The sequence below is a fragment of the Manacus vitellinus genome, unplaced genomic scaffold (genome assembly GCF_001715985.3).
Source record: "Manacus vitellinus isolate BGI_N305 unplaced genomic scaffold, ASM171598v3 scaffold_6_pilon, whole genome shotgun sequence".
NCBI lineage: Eukaryota > Metazoa > Chordata > Aves > Passeriformes > Pipridae > Manacus > Manacus vitellinus.
Window position 1 is genome coordinate 26,690,614 of NW_021940750.1, and position 17,683 is coordinate 26,708,296.

At 35.6% G+C, this 17,683-nt stretch overlaps 1 protein-coding gene across 3 annotated transcripts in view; it reads right to left on the reverse strand.

Annotated features, from left to right (window-relative positions):
• RPS6KA5 (ribosomal protein S6 kinase A5) overlaps positions 1-16,189 on the reverse strand; it is a 65,183-nt gene extending 48,994 nt beyond the window's left edge. For 2 of the 3 annotated variants that reach the window (XM_018082766.2, XM_018082764.2), the window contains exon 1: positions 487-592. Coding sequence is in view for 1 of the 3 variants with exons in the window: in XM_018082763.2 (XP_017938252.1) it covers positions 487-594; positions 1,365-1,480; positions 4,464-4,620 (381 nt within the window). In the remaining 2 variants the exon portion in view is untranslated. Of the gene's footprint in view, positions 1-486; positions 595-1,364; positions 1,481-4,463; positions 4,683-16,118 lie in introns of those variants that run through there. The other variant, XM_018082763.2, reaches the window with a different exon arrangement.
• Positions 16,190-17,683: the final 1,494 nt, after the last annotated feature.

Here is a 17,683-nt window from a genome sequence, read left to right on the forward strand (position 1 = left end):
AGAGATAAGCTTTTATCCTAAAAGCTTGCAATTAAGCTTATTAGAAGTGACACAAAGACATGAGAAAGAGACAAGATAATAATACATTAATTATTATTAGCATAAAGAAGAGTCATAGCATACCATTTGCCTAGTCATTGCAAAGTATTAGCACAGTCAAGCATTTTTTTAGAAAGCATCTGAAAATGAAAATGTAAGTGGCTTTTCAGATTTATGTGGATCTTTCCTTTTTCATGTCAAGACCAACTGAAGAAAGTATGAAGGCTTTTCAGGGAAAACTAGAACAAAGAAGTCTGACAGGCCTAAGACCAATGAACTGAAAGCTCAAAACCTAGTAGAACAGACTACTAGATCTTGTTCTATGATGTGCTTAGAATGAAGGTTTTCCACCCTTCTCAAATGTGTTTATGATTTCAACAAGATAAAAATCTGACTTTGCCATCTTGCTCAATTCTGTCCACACTTACTGGAGAGTCATATACTCACCTCATCAGTAAGAAACTCCTTACTCAGACCGAAGTCTGTCAGCACCACATGGCCATCAGAATCGAGGAGAATATTCTCAAGTTTTATATCCCGATATATAATCCCCAACTGCAAACAGAATATAAGAAGAAGTATTTCCAAATAGTGTAACCACATCAAGGACACATCACTGCATGCATTTAAATATGAAGTGACCAAAAATTTCCATTATTAAGATAATCTGATACATGAAAGTTGCACCTCAAAAAGGATAATTTTTAAATGCCTTTGAAGAAGTAACTTTAAAATTACTTGAAAATTATCAGAAATTACACTTGTGTTAATGTCTTAAATTTTAAGGGGCATACTACATCTCCCTTGAAACTTGCTGTTGAGTGCACAACTCAGTTCAGCGTTCACTAAAAATGAAAATGGATGCTATGTTTTAGACATAGACCATACATACATGCTTTGTAGTAGTCTACAAATCTACTTACTACCTCTGAAAATTGTAATAATTTTCATGTCTACAATTGTGCTAGAACTCTACCACTCAATTGTGTTGCAACAAGGACAACTGAACAACACTACAACCCAGAACTTGTTCACGTTCACTACAAATTAGTTTTACGGACATAGGATTACTAAAAATTAACAATCATTTGTCAATAAGACTACTCTTCACAATGCAGACAAAAATTTGTAGCCTTAATCTGGTGCACAAGAAGAGATACTTCATGGGGAATTATTTCTAATTATACAACTAATGTCCCAATAGTAAAGTTGCTCTGAACTTAAAACAATCAAAAACAATAGTTGTCCTTACTAACATTATATGATGCAAAAAGAATATACAGCTGTAGGTCCTCAAAATCAGCACTAGGACAAAGTTACTTTACCTTGTGGAGATGTTCAAGTGCCAAAACGATTTCCCCAATATAAATTTGCACCTCACTTTCTGAGAATCTCTCTCTGTGTGAAAGATGAGTAAACAATTCTCCTCCATTTATATAGTCTAAAAAGTAGAAAAAACAACATTAGAATTTCACTTTCTGACAATTTAATTTTCTTATTGGAATAGTGTGAGGTACTTTGTAAGCTATTTAGTAACACATTCTGCTATCAGATGCTTTTACTTTATTGTAATTCACTAATATTTCATCATGTTGTACAGTACTCAATTTCCTTCTTAGAGGACTGAGGGAAGAACAAGACCCACTTTTAAATAAGTAGCAAAACAAAATAAGCCTCAAATATTCATAAATTATAAAGATGGCATTTTTTGCAAAATCAGTCTTTCAGTTATTTAGGAATATGAAAAGAAAGGAGTACAAATGATATCTACACAGTATTTGTAGACTTATGAAATACTCTTGTGAGCAACAAGGCAGACTGACATAAAGGCAATTCAGAAAACAGGTATTAGGTGAAATAATCAACTATGGACAGTTACAAAATTTTCCCTTCACAAGAGAAATTAAGATGGTAAAAATTACTGGAGGAGATTATTTCCACATACACTCCCTCACAGAAACTACTTTCATTCTTTGCAGGCTATGACACAAGGTTTTCCCACAGTAAGGGAGAGGGGGGAAAAAAGTAACTATTACAACAGAGCTCCACTGCAACACAAACACATTTTAGATGAAGAGCTGTTTATGCTAGCAATGTACATTACAGTCATTAATTTGCAACCTCACAGTCCCCATTATTGTATTTGAGGTCTACATGTACAGAGCAGGGAACACACTCCACATCATCTTACACAATATTGTCTTCAAAATTGTTTCTCTAGATTTATTGGTATAAGACCTAAATGCATTGGGATTTATCTTATCCATCTTATAAGACCTAAATCCTTTGGACCCTAAAAGGATCCAATCCTATTGCAAGTTAATAGTTTGAAGGAGAAAGCATGTATATATAAATCACAGACATTCTGATCTCTCTCCACTTTTTAGTTCTCCAGTTGTCTATTTGAGAAGGAATATTAGTTGAATCAAACAATGTAAGGAAAAGTATTTATCTATATCAGTAAACATATGAAAAAGATTTAATGAAATACAAATAACCTCCATTTTACAATTCCTTCCTTCTTCTAAAAAACTTCAGCACATAGAAAAAGATAACAGAAACAAATTTTTTAAATATTTCTAGCTGGAACCGCTAACTTAGTATAAGGTAAGCACTGAATTCCCAGGCACTGTCCTAAGGACTGTGACAGATCCAAACCAACACTGCCACAGGAATGGCACAACAAGTTTAATTCTATGCAGGTTGTAACATTAACCACAGCCCAATGAAACAATCAGCCTTCATGTTCTTGGTGCTAGATCAAATGCATGGCTGACATAGTGGAAAAAAATTACCAGTCAGTTCAATATAAACTCCATTTGACAATACAGATTATTTAGCTTTTTTTTAAGTATTAGTAGGTTAACCTTGCATGACAAGCTTTGTATAGGATTGGTGGCATTCACATGGACACAACACTTAGTTCTTTCAATATAGCTTAAAGCCAAAGTAAAAACTGGAATCAACTCCAAACCCTGCATTCTGGAAATCTGGCAGAAGTGCAGCTGCACGTCTGTACTTGATTCAGTCTGTTCATACAGCTATGTAATCTGACAGCATGAAGAACTGTACTAAAGACTGCACTGAGGCTCCAATTCTAAAAACTCTTGAAGCTAAGATGGCATGTTCTCACACACCAAGTTCAGCCAGGTACAAAAAAAAGACAGACACTGGTTTCCCCCAAAATTCAGAAGCCTCGGAAACACATACATTTCAAAACCAAACTGAAGTGATTTACAAAGACTTACATAAGGAGACATGAAAAACTTGTAACAAACAATTTATTTCCCTCAGGAGGGTAGGAAGCCCAGCTGAATTACAAAGTAGCTTTACGTCATGTTAGGTAGAAAAAATTTACACTGTTAGAAAAAGCGATTAAAAGAAAGTTTTAAACTCTAATTATTCCCATTTTCTCCTAAAAAAGAAGGAATAAAGGACCTTTCTGGCCCCAATGGATATTCTGAGAATGAATATAGAACTTAGGGAAAAAAAACAAAACAGAAGGCTGTAATTATACATTAGCTATAAATTTCTTGCTTCAAACATCACCTTAACATTGTATTATGGTGGACACATGCCCAGTTTGCACTATCTGCTATGTAATGTTCTTCAGAACTACTGAGTTTGCTCCTCTCTGACTCTTACAAGAATATAATATCAAGTTTTTAATTTTCCTTCATATAAGAGGCTTTTATGGCCTTCTAATTATCCTTGTCACCTAAATTTCTCCATTACTATGTATTTATTTTTAGGTAAATACATCCATCTCAGGTTTGAGGTTGGGGTGGTTTTTATTTTTTTTGTTTCCTCCTTTTTTTAATATTTCAAATAGGATCTGTATTCTATACAAAAGTATCTTGACTTAAAGAATGGTACTAAAATATTTATAATATTCACATTCTGTCACATTTAATCTCTCAAATTTTCCTAGCATTAAATTATAAACACTAAATTTGCTGCTGATTTGAAAGGTAGAAATATTTTTAATTTTGGAGTGGTACCAAACCTTATGAACAAGCTCTATTTGCAGCACAGAAATGTGTGATTTTAGATTATCTCTTAATAGCCAAAAATTGATACATGCAAGGTACCTCAATACTCAAAAGATCAAATTATTTCATAACAAAAGTTTTGGCATCAAATGCTTCCAGGTCACTGATGAATATACATATACATTTTTTGCTGCATATTAGTCACAGACACCACTAACCCCGGCAGTCAGAGTAGCACACTGAAGTTCAAACAGGAAACCCACAAATACAGACACTGTTGAAGATGAACAGTATTTTCCTTCCTATGCTCTCTCATGCAACCTCCAAACATACTGTACTTAAGGCCACATGAAAAAAAACTACAAAACATTGAGATAAAAGGGTTGTTTTTTTTTTCATTAACATAAGACTTAAATGCATAAGACTACTCACCTAAAATGAGATGAAGCTTTGTATCTGTCTGGAAGGCATAATGTAACGTGACTAAAAATGGTGATTGCCTAATGTGCTCCAAGACTTGTCGTTCTGTCCTTGTGTGCTCAGTTGTTTTGGCTTTTTGAACTATTGTTGCTTTCTTCAGTACTTTCATGGCATACAGTTTTCCAGCATCATGGCCGCTCACTTTCCTCACTAGGAACACTTTTCCATAGGCTTAAAAAGTGGGGAGAAAAACAAAAAACAAACCAAAGACACAAAAAACACAAGTTACCTATTGTACTACAGATCTGGCTGATACTATTATTATTTTCAATTACTCATTGTTATGGCAAGCAGTAATCATTCAGGCTAAAATCTTCTAGAACACTTTTTCTGTTTCAGATTGAACTTCTCTGAGCAAAATTCAACCAAGTGAGCTTCGCAACTGAACACTGTAAGACTAGGAAAACAATCAGTTTCAGTATTTAGAAACAATTTTAAGAGCTGAGGATTTCTTCCTTTGTAGTAACCTAAAGTTCCTATATCTAGATTTAAGCAAGAGTGTGGAGTAAGAGAGATGCTATTTTTTGTCCTCAAAATAGCCTGCCCATATTTGCACAACTTACATACTTTCATTATTGGTTTTATAGCACTGAAGTTCCAAAAATCCATAGAAAAACCAATTAATTCTTCCCATCAGTATTTAGTACATAGAAACTTTCTGAGGCTCCCATACTGGACTTAAATGAGAATAAGCTAGAGAAATTCTCAAAAATAAAGTTTTCTAAATACACACAGTAAAAGTAGTCTTCCCAGAGTTTTAAATACGCTCCACACTGAAATAATAAGTGGCAAACATGGACATCCTTTACTTTTTTTTTATTTTTTATTAAAAAGGACTCCTGGGAACTCCACATGAGTCAATACGATACCTCTACTGGAAAAACCTGTAGAAATAGTCAAGGTTAGAATTAGTGTGCAGTCACAAAGCCATGATCTCACTGCAATTACAGTGATATGGTGTGACAGCTTGCACGACTGGAATACTGTCACGGATGGTTATACACTTTTTAGGAAAGAGGCCAGCAAGGCAAGGTGGTGGAGTTGCTCTTTACATGAGACAGCAACTGGAATGTATCGAGCTCTGTCTAGGGGTGGATGAAGGAGGAGCCAAGAGCTTATGGGTAAGAATTAAGGGATAAGCTAACATGGGTGACACTCTTATGGGTGTCTACTGCGGGCCCCCTGATCAGGAAGAGGAAGTAGATGAGGCCTTCTACAGACAGCTGGAAGTAGATCACATGATCACAGAGCCATGGTTCTCAGAACCACCCTGGCAGCTGCTGGAAAGAAAGCACAGCTTGGAGCCCAGGAGGTTCTTGCAGAGTGCTCATGATAACTTTCACATGAGGTGGGGAAGCCCACAAGAAGAGATGTGCTGCTGGACCTTGTACTAACACACACAGAAGGACAGGATGGGCATGTGAAGACTGGGGGCAGCCTTGGCTGCAGTGACCAAGATGAGATGGTGGAGTTCAGAATCCTGCATGAAGGAAGTAGGGCAATAAATAGGATTACAGCCCTGGACTTCAGGAAAACTAACTCTGGCTGCTTCAAGGGTCTACTTAGAGTACTCTCATAGGTTAGGTCTCTAGGTGGTAGAGCAGGTCCAAGAGAGCTGGTTAATATTTGAGTATTACTTCCTCCAAGCTTATGATCAGGGCACCCCTATGAATAAGAAATGAACTAATAGGGGCTGAAGATCTGCATGGATGGGCAAGGCACTTCTGGCAAAACCTGAACAGAAGAAGGAAGTTTACAGCATAAGGAAAAAGGGAAAGGACACTTAGGAGGAATATAGGACTATTGTCAGAGTATGGTAGAGATGTGTCAAGGGAAGCTAAGGTCCACTTGGAATTAAATCTGTCAAGGGATATCAAGAACAACCATAAGGGTTTCTTCAAGGACATCAGTAGCAAAAGGAAGACTTGGGAAAATGTGGGCCCACTGCTGAATGAAGTAGGTGCCCTGGTGACAAAGAGTACAGTTACTGAACTTGATTCTTACTGCTAAAGCTAGCCCTCAGAAATCCCAGACCCTGGGGGCTTTTTCTTGGTCAAGGATAGGGTTAGAAATCATTTAGGCAAACGTGACACCCACAAATTCATGAGCCCTGAAGCTATGCATCCACAAGTGCTGAGGCAGTTAGCAGATGTTACTGCTAGGCCACTCTCACTAATCTCTGAAAGGCCACGAAGAACAGGAAAGATTCCTGAGGACTGAAGAAAAGCCAGTATCACTCCAATCTTCAAAAAGGGCAAGAAGACTCAGAAAAACATAGGCAATACAGCCTCATCTTCATCCATGGAAGGGTGATGGAACAACTCATCCTGGACCAGCTGGGAAGATGGAGGGGCAGCAGTGCATGTTCTCTACCTTGATTTCAGCGTGGCTTTTGACACCAGCTCCCATAAAATTCTCATATGTAAGCTCAGCAAGTGTGGGTTAGGTGAGTAAACAGTGAGGTGGATTGAGATCTGGCTGAATGGCAAAGGTCAGAGGGCTGTGATCAGTGGCACAGAGTTCTAGCCCAGAGAAGACAGAGGGGCTCTTATCAATGCACACAAATAAATATATTAAGGATGGGGCCAGACTTTTTTTGATAGTGCCCAGGAACAGGATAAGGGGCAACATGCACAAACTAAAAATATGAAATTCCACATGAATATGAGGCAAATCTTCTTTACTTTGAGGGTGACAACACACTGGAAGAGGCTGCCCAGAGAGGTTGTGGAGCCTCCATCTCTGGAGATATTCAAAACCCACTTGCATACAATCCTGTGCAACATGTCCTAGGTTAATCTGCTTTAGCAGGGATTGGACTAAGTGGCCTCCAGTGCTTCCTTCCAATCCCAACCATTCTGTGTTTCTGTAGTAGATACACAAACAGGATGTTTGTATCCTTCACTATGTGAAAGAATGAGTGTTACTTTTGTAGATGTAAATAATTATAATTGCTCAAAGGGATCAGGAGGAAGGAACAATGATGTGGTTGACCTATTTAGATCAAGGTACTTAAGTTCTCTTGCAAAAAACACTAAATGGTCATGGGTGCAATATCCTCTTATAAATTAACAGCTATGTTAGCAGACAAAAAGCTAAAAGATTAAAAATAAATATTCAGCTTTTTCAGAGAAAGCAGGTCACCATAAAAATTCATCCTGCCTGATTCAGTCATAGATAAACAGCAATGAAGACGATTTTCTTGGTTTAGTAAATTACCCACTGCAACAGAAATTGAAGCTTACTGCTGAAAACTACCACAGTATCAAAATAGTAGCTGAAAAAATAAAATGGTAGATAAAATTTCAAACAGGTAGATGTGAATTCACATATCATAATAAGATATAGTGTTGAAACTGAGAAGAAAAAAAATAACTGGAGTTACCACAGATAACCCTATGAGAAAACACCAATAGTAATCAAAAAAAACAAACAGAATGTTAGAACTTCAAGGAAAGTACTGAAGAAATGACACAAGTGTGCCATCCCCCAAACCTTCAACACAAACCCAGAAATCCTTTATGCTGTGGTACAAAATCTTTGTGTGCTTATATCTTGAACAATGCACACTACTTTGGTCTCTTCTGTCCCCAGCTCCCATCCTCCCATTAGAAAAAAATAAGTATAAAACTCAGAAAAATAAAGGAAAGGGTAAGAGAATTCCTCTAATTATAAACAGAAGTAAACATATTTCCACTCTTTATTTAGCCTGAAAAAGTAGAGTACTTAAGAAGATTATATAGAGTTTAGAGAAAAAGAAAATTATATGAAGGTAAGTAAAGACCAAATTTTCATTATTTCTAGGAATAAAATAATTAAGGCAACAAATTAAATCATTAGGTATCAACATTAAGTACATAAAATAAATACGTAGTTAAGCTGTCGAACTACTGCTACATAATACCACAGATGTCAAGAATGTAGATGAATTCAAAAAGACTGTATAAGTCCCTGAGGGAAAGGAAAGCATGGTAAGTGTTGCTAAACACTGAAGAGAATCTCTGGCTCAGGCAGACCCCAAACTGCAGGCTGCTACAAGTTCACTAAGGAAATCATCATTGCATGCCTCTCTTAAGCCACTACGAGACGGAAAACTGAACCAGCTGGTTGCTTTGTCCAAGTCTTATAACTACCTTCACATTACCTTCTCAAAAGGAATGCTTAAGTATCTCTAACTTGAAAATACACTAGACCAGAGTATACTGTCCTGATGTGAGATATTGAAATTTAGTTAGTCTTTAAAAATGCTGTAGCATATACTATGCTTCCAGTAAGCAAACACATGTAACTCCGGATTATTTTCTGGATTTTTTTCCAGACAGGTAGAGTCTTTTAAACTATCCAATGACTTGTGGGCTTTTTTCTACAACCAAGTTCTACTTCATTCAGTATACAGAAGTGATACTGCTCATATACTGAACAATTCTTTTTAAGAAGTTCTTTACCTGACTCATCCCACCCCAAGGAATCATGCTTGGTTTCTTTACAGAACTCATTATCTGCAATAAGAGCTTTCATAAAATAAGTTTTCACAACATATCTCTCAAGAATGGCAAACAGACTCAGAATAGGTGAGTGTAAACATCTTTCTATTTTGGGAGACAAAGGCGAGATACACAGGACAATTTCAAGATTCTCAGTATTGTATTGCATTCTCCAACTTTGTAGGCATGAGATCTCTAAGTTGGATTCAATGGTCACCAACTGGTCATCAAGAAATGGATAAACAGATGTAAAAAGATTGTTTTAGTAAAATAGGCACGGGCCATAAATCCTGTCATGATGTACAGGCACAGGTGATCTGAATCAAGGTTGCACAGACCATAATATTGTAACCATAGCAATACTGTTACGCATATGCACAGTTATTTTCCAATATTGGATATTAACTTATTTTTAGCACCTGAAAAACAGATCCCTCCCACTGAAACTGCTTCCAAAAGTAATATTGACATCTTTATAAGGAGTTACTTCTCAAAAAATGTAGATAACTCTTCTGCATTTACTAATGCAACAAAAATAGTGCAGACAATGGCCTTATCTTGCATTTCCCAACTGCTTAAGAAGCAGCCCTAGTTTTCACCAGTTTTCAGCTGAAACTTGAAACTGAACTTCCTTGTTACCTCTCTGAAAAGCCCAATCTAGAGCATTAAATACAAGTTTTCTTGGATTCCTAGGAAACAGCAGTTTTATCAGAAATGTTGGAGAACACTACATTAAGCTAAACTAAAATTTTTAAAAAGCCTCATGATTTTAACACTTGGCTACGAGTATCTTTAATAACACTTTATAAAACCATGCAAAATCACATCTTAAGAGACAGCATGCAGCATGTACTACAGCTTTACACATAGCATAGGAGAAAATTATCTCATTAGTGTAAGAGCTGAAAGGAAATCTCTAGAAACAATACTATTGTTATCATAAAAGAATTTGCAACATAGAGCTTTACCATGGTACAAATTGTTTCTTCAGAAATCTGAAAAGAACTGACAGAGTGATGAGGATTCTCAGCATTTTTGATGAGAATAAATCTTAAGTAGCACTATTTTAATCAAATGACTCATGATATATTCAACACCAGAATCTCTGATATCACCACAAGAAATCTACTTAAAAGACAACACTGCAAAAGCAATTCATTTGAGTGGCAGCAAGGAGAGAGCACATAAGCTAATTGCAATACCCTTACCTGGTAATTGTATTTCTGAAAAGCTTTTTTAATTTCTCAAAGAGAGACATTTTAATGTTCATTCTCATAAAATCTCATGCACATCTCATCTACTGCCAAGGCAGAAATATTTAGCCAGCAATATATCCCCCATAATGAATTGCACAGTCTCCAAATATTCATGCCCCAAATTCATCAAAAATGTATTAAATGGTAGAAAAGACTATATAATACACAGACAAACACAAACTATGTTACACTGACCTTGCAGTTTATTAAGAGAAATAAAATAAAAATTTAAAGAAAAGAGTAATTATTAGTTGCAGATTTATATGGATATCAGCCTTTAAGATGATTAAGAGATTTCATAACAGCAATTTATACCCAATTTCCACTCAATTTGTGAGACAGAAAAATATAGTTGGGTGCTAAAACTTTCTTTTCACTACTGCCTTTTTAATGAATACAAATTCATAGTAATATATCATAAGTATATATATTCATAAGTATAGATAAAAGTTTACTTAGATATAAGTATTTATATAAGTATACATATACATAGTAATATATCATATCATCATTATAAGCATATCACCATCCTAAGTAACAATTCAGCAGGTCATTAGAATATTCTAAAATACACACTTGCTGAAGGACAATGAATTAAAAATATAAAATATTCTCTGGTTCTTTGTTCTTTCTACATAAATGAAAGCACATTAAGCCACTGCAGCACGCCAGCTAATTCTTGCAGAGAAAAAGGCATGCAATTCTTATTGTTTATACTCAGTGTAAAAGTAACCATGAGACAATAAAGGAAAAGGCTCAGAGGTACAAAATAAATTTCATTGTATTCCTGCATGATATATGCCTAATGACCTCTTTTCTCTCTACTTTAGATTTAATCTTCCTAAGGAATTTGGAGGAAGAACTCTCACTGTGCAGGTATCTGTCTATATGGATTAAAATTTGGGAGGTGGCAAAGTTAGAAAGGCATATAGCTCTAGCACGTAAAAATGGGGAAGAAAGCCTAGCAAAAACCTTAACAAATATCAAATAATGGCATTCTGAACAAGTATTTCCAAATTTTACTGTCTATGATGAAACTGTCAAAAGCGAAGCCAGTGATGATTAATAAGAAAGGCAAAAAGTGACAGGAGAGTGTAAGTTGCATCTTAAAATATACTTTATATCAGCATTTTGCTTTTGTTCCTGTTTTGCTTTTTTGCCTTTTTTAAAAAGTGTTATTACAGTAAATAGGTCTAGCAGGCAATACATGCCTAAACTTTTTCTTCTTTTTTAAAGCAAGTAAGTTTTTAGAAAGCAGTTCACATATGCAAGACAATCTACCACTGGATAAGCATGACATTAATTTTTAAGTATTACAAAAATTAAGGTAAATAATTTTCTTCAAAAATTGTTTTAAAGGTAACTGCATACTGCTGAAGTTTCATGAAGCCAGAACAATTAACCAAGAGCTGCCTGGATCATATTTTTACTTTCTTCTTCCCTTCTTAAATGTAGGATTGTGATTGCTATTCTCTCCAGTTATACTGAACCATTCTGCCATTATTTCCAGCAGGAATCTTTGCTACTATCTCCAATTCAATGTCCAGATTCTTTCAGAGTTCTCTGATGGGTGAATAAGACAAATCTGTCCAGGTTCTTTGATTGAACACAGTTCCCTCTTTTCAGTCTGTTCTTCATACAGAAAAATAATTTCCTATTTCCAAGGCCTGTCTCCAGTTAGCCATCCCACCTACCATTCAGGATACATTCTAGTTGTCCTCAGAAGCAATTGAAGTAAAATATTTAATTGGAGTTTGGAATTATTTTTAATCACTCACTAATTTTGGCTTACACTCCTAAGCACAGTATCCACACTTCATTATTTCTCTTTCTTTTATGAGAGAATATTTTATATTTTCTTCAATATGATTTGAAAGAACTAACTTCCATTTCATAGTCTTAACTTTATCAGAATACTTTCTAACCTCTTAGATGAAACTTCATTCTGTGTTCTTGTATAACAAGATTTTTGAGATGGCTACTTAAATCTGACATTCATCCCACTAATTTTGTTCCCTTCACAGCAATAAATCCTTCAGATTCTAAGCAACTTCCACACGTAAGGATAATATTCTTGCCATGTAAACACTTGAATCAAAAAAATCATGAATAAAACATTCTCTTTTATATGTGCTAGTTAGATTCTTGTTTCTCATTATTTTTTGTCTCCATGAGTGGACTGTAGTTCAAGAGGTAGACCGGATTATTAGTGAACATGCTCAGGAATCACTTGTATTGTCTCTTAAGCACGGTTGAAAGAGTGAATGAAAGTGCCATTTATTAAAGTTGAGTAGAAAAAAAGGAATCATCTATCCACAGAAAAATGCGTGGCCCAGAATGTACTCTGACAGTGTTTTGTTATTTTAAAAACATATTTACAAAGAATGAAGCAAATACGCCAAGTGGGTGTGCATAAATCAACACAGCCACCTTCTCCTGTTGTTCCCTTCCTGCTTTGGGAAGCAATTAAATTGATGAAAAGCAACCTTCTTCTACAGAATAGACACTGGTTTTCTACATCCCACGGAGACAAGCTTTAACTAGATAGAAGGGACAAGATGGAAACATGAATTCAGTGGACAGGAAATCTGAAAATTCCATATTTGCAAGGCTATACAGTAACAGAAGGAGAAGAGGATTTAAATGAAAACAAAAACAGACTGCAATTGCAAAAAGTATATACTGAGTAAAACACAGGCAAGTCAGAGAAGTCAAGCAAGTAATAAGAAGCTCCCAGAGCAACAAGTACATTATTAACAGCTTTATTAAGAGTGGTATACTGTCATGTATTTTGTTTTACTGATGTAAAGTGTTACTGATTTCTTCAAGTTTATTTATTAATATCCCTTTAATGCAATTAAAAGGATATAACTCAGGCTTTTGCTTTCTTGTCTTTTCTGCAAAACTCAGGTCAAAAGACGAAAGTGTATACTGTGATACTATTTTAATACCAAAAATCAAAATATAACAACATGCCTCCAATTGAGAGTGTATAAGAAGAAATCAGATAAAAAGAAATGTAAGAAATCAATTCAAATTAAAGAAAAAGTAAGTACGAAATTATGCTAAGACATGGCATGCAAAAAATGTTATAACAAAAAATTGCTTCCACAGCAGAAACATCAGCACACATGGAAACTATTTCTAATAATCTTAAATATTTTTATTTTTAAAACATAAAGCTTCAAAATAAAGTTTTAAATAAACTTTCACTGCTGTTACCTGAAGAGAACCACCACCAAAGCTATAAGAAACTACCACAATTACATATACTTAAACAAAGTATCATTGAATTTAACGATTTGCATATCTTCTTTGGTTATTCCAGTTGCTTCATAGCAGACTATACTTAAAAATATTGCAATTAGTTTAAGTAGCACGTACAGTCATCACTTAATGTAACTGTGAGGTTTCAATATGTTCTGCCTTGTGTTACTGTAGGTTATCAGTTTGAAAACACTGCATGTTGCAAAACTCCACAGTGAAGCATTTTAAAACAGCATCACAGTTTTATTTAGTATTAGCTATACTACAGTACTATCAGTAACACCCAAAACCTCAGACCAGGATAAAGTTTTCACTGCCAGAGTAAAGATAACTCTTGTCTCTTTGCTTATAGCAACACCCAGAATGTTTCTCAAGTTAGAAAATTAAACATCCTCAGCAAGAACATCTTAGGAAGGTTGCAGAATCTCTGCCACTGGAGGCTTTCAAGAATGAATCCCCATCAGGGATGAGGCAGGTGCAGCTGACTGTGACTTGGGCCAACCAGTTAAGGGTCCTGCTTTCAGCTATGCCATGTTCCTGCAAACACTGACAACTGGTAGATGGTCACTCCCCCAAAAGCAAAAAGAACTAGGTCCATTCTGATCAGGTCACTGGCATTTAATGCTGTCCAATAATTAGCATGCAGTAACCTCTGACACATGTAGCGCACAAGTCTCAGTTGTGATAGGCTTGACACCGAACAAAGCTTCTTGACTGCCCTGATGGTCTAGATTTCTGAAGCAAGAACCTCAGGCTATGGTTAAAACTGCATTGTAAAAAAGTGTGGGGGGGGAAAAACCAACCAAAAACCAAACCAACCAAAAAACCATCAAATACCATAAAAACTACTCTTCCTACAAATGCTATTTCAGAACACCCAAGGAGTCCTAAAGTTTGCAGTAGTCTTTTAGTAGACTTCAAACTATTTCAAGAACTAAGACAGAAGATGTTTCTGGAGCAACAAGACTACTAGAGCAGGATGAAGTCAGACAGGCATGCTTTGTCAGCTTTTTCTTTTTTTACTTCACACATACACACACCATCAATTCCATTATGTAGCCATTGAAGTAGACTTTTCTGAAAGGGATCACCCAAAAATTACACTGTTAACCTGAGAGAATAGGATAGCTTTGCACTGTGAGCCTATGGATTACCTGCTATGGTTAAGAGCATCCCAGGCTAAGAGAAATTTGACCAATCTGTTCATGAAAAAGAGAGGGCATGGAAAGTAGCAATGAACGACAGACAACAGTTCAACAGCAGCAAAAGGATATTTCAGAGGTTTTGCCTAAATACAGTAGGTCAGGCTACTAGTCTGAAGTTGAAGACTGACACTTAGAAACCACCAAAACTTACTTTGTATCCCAAATGCAATAGTTGTAATATTAGGGTGATCTCAGACTAATGGTAGAGGTAACAAAAAAGGACAATATTGTGGTATGGGACGAGTTTTCATATACACACACACACACGTATAAATACAAATTCAGCCAATGTTTCCATCAGCAGAAGAGAAAGACATTTTCACATAAATGCATAATGATTTATAATTTCATTTTTGTCAACTCCACTCAGAAAAACATAGTTGCTTCTACCTATGAATGTTCAACATTTATTTACAAATATTAAAGCTTCCTTGCCTGTACCTCTAACTACTGAAACTTAACAGCAAGAGTTGCATTTTTAAGCATATTAAATCTAAATTTAAAAAAACCCTTACTTCAGAAACAGAAAAATATACTCTTGGGTGATTTAACAGCTTAATAAATTTATGACAGAATCTATATGACAGCTAAAACTGAAAATCAAAACCCTATGCTCTTTTCAGTGATGTAGCAATTTGTGCAATTATGGCCTCACTGCTACTCATTAATGGTTGATAACACCCAAAATTTTAATATAACTAACGTAAAACTTTTACAGACCTTGATGATAGTCCACCTACATGATCAACCCAATCTGCTCAACAATGCCTCTGATGTAAATACTGACTAAAGAAAAAAAACGTAAGCAATCTAAAAAGAATAAAAGCCATTACTTCTAATCTGTACACAGGCCTTTGTGTGTGGCCCTTTAGCAAAGGAGAGAGGTTTTTTTCCTGGTTACAGTCAGTAATCCTACAACATCCTACAATGTGCTGAAACCTACAGTACACCAATGAACATTTTTATCTTAAAAAATACTGGGGTTTGACTAGGGCAGAGAGAGACTTGTGGAGCCAACATCAACTCTCAAACAGATTAGTTAAAGAGTGGAGCATCCGATTCAACAGTTTACTAACATTACTGGTTTTTTCCCCAAACACTGTTTGAAAACTTATTAAAATTATCAAGATCATGCCTTAACTTAGATCAGGTTTTTCACAAACTATATTAAATTCTGACAAATATTCTTCCATTTTTTTTAAAACAGCGCATTTTTAAAAGTGCTGTAAGTGCTGCAACATGCGATCTCCAATTTTGCACAATATTTGTGAGAAAAAAAATACAAAACTGGTATCTTCCTAAGGAATGTTCCAATTACAAAAACCTCAACTAGAAAACAAAATCATACATAAGAGTAATGCTTCCAACATTTAACTTAAAAACAGTGCATCTTACCCCCTGTTCCGAGAACTTTCAGGAGTTCAAAGTTTTCAATGCCAACTTTCTCTGCATGGCCTGTCAAATTTGCTGAGGAAAAAAAAAAATCATTTCAGATATGCAGTACATTGAAACATCATTCTGTCATCTTACTGCACGTTCAGTAAAACCAAGTTAGCAGATGAATTAAATAAGCAGCATGAAGAGGACATTCCAGTTGCACATTATATTCGACTTGAAAAGCAAGGGAAAGTAGTTTTCTTGCTGCCATCGGTGTACCTGAAGGTACAAAACCACAGAATAACAAATGAAGCCCATCTAGTTTGTATACACCATTTTCCATAGTATCACTGGGCACCTCTGAAAAGAGTCTAGTTCCACCTTGTCTGTAATCTCCAATCACACAGTTATATACAGCAATCAAGTCATCCCTTAGCCCTAGCACCCTGAATACTCTCATTTTCTTGGATTCTATGGTGCTTGGGATGACACAAACAGAGCTCCAACAGTTGCTTGTGATGTTAACACAGGATTACTAAAGGTTCTCCACCACTATCAAGCAGAAACGACCTTGAATCTGCATAAATCACGAGTCCGGAAAAATCTAAACTATTACAAAGAGGTTTCATTTGTTGCACAGTTTGGAAAGGTTCTGTTTATACAAGTCTATACCACTTTGAGTACTTTTTTTCTAACCTACACTTTTCTAAGCAGGGAGGTGAAGAGCTCTGTATAAATAAAAGAGTTACGAAGGGTTGGTTTGTAGTTGTTTATTGGGTTTTTTTCTTTTCTAAGCTGCTACAAGAAAGCCTTAATCAGTTGCCATTTTTTTCATCTTTCATTCCTATCATAATATTAGCCATCCATTTGCAATTATGTGACCATTCAGCAAAACAGTTCATTCAAATGATCCAGATTAAAAGCAGTAAGAAAAAAAAAATAACTGAGTTTGATTATTTCTAACCAAGTTAGTTCCCTGATCCAGTTTAATGAGCAGCTACATAAGCAGTTTTACTTGCACAATTAAGGATGCAGCATCAAGCAGCAGAAGCTGCAGAAGCTGGCATGGCACACAAGAATGCCTCAGAAACTTCAAGACAAACTGTATGTTTAAAGGGTAGTAAAGATAAAAACTCAGTTTGGATAGGAGATGCTGATATTAACTTACTCATTTCACAGAAATTCTCATTTGGTTTGACATTTCTAAGAAACTTTATCAAGACACATGCTCCCTAAATTAGTACCAAAATGTGTAGTTAATGTCCGTTCACAGAATTGCAGTAACTCAACAACTCAAAACAAACCAAAAACACAAAGCTTTTGAAAGACATCCCTCTGCAAAGGATGAACAAGTATAAAAGACCCAAACACTAAATAAATTAAAAAGCAAATTTGTGACTTATTCCAACAATCCTACAAGTCTGTACACACAAACAAAATTCACCTAGTTGGGTCAGGGCAATATTTGTGCTCTCAATGCAAGACACAGATGAAATCTCATCTAAAATGAGATTATTTTCAATTCTTATCATTCATCTTTCTGAGGGATTAATCAAAGTTGGAATAAGTGTGGAGAGACCACT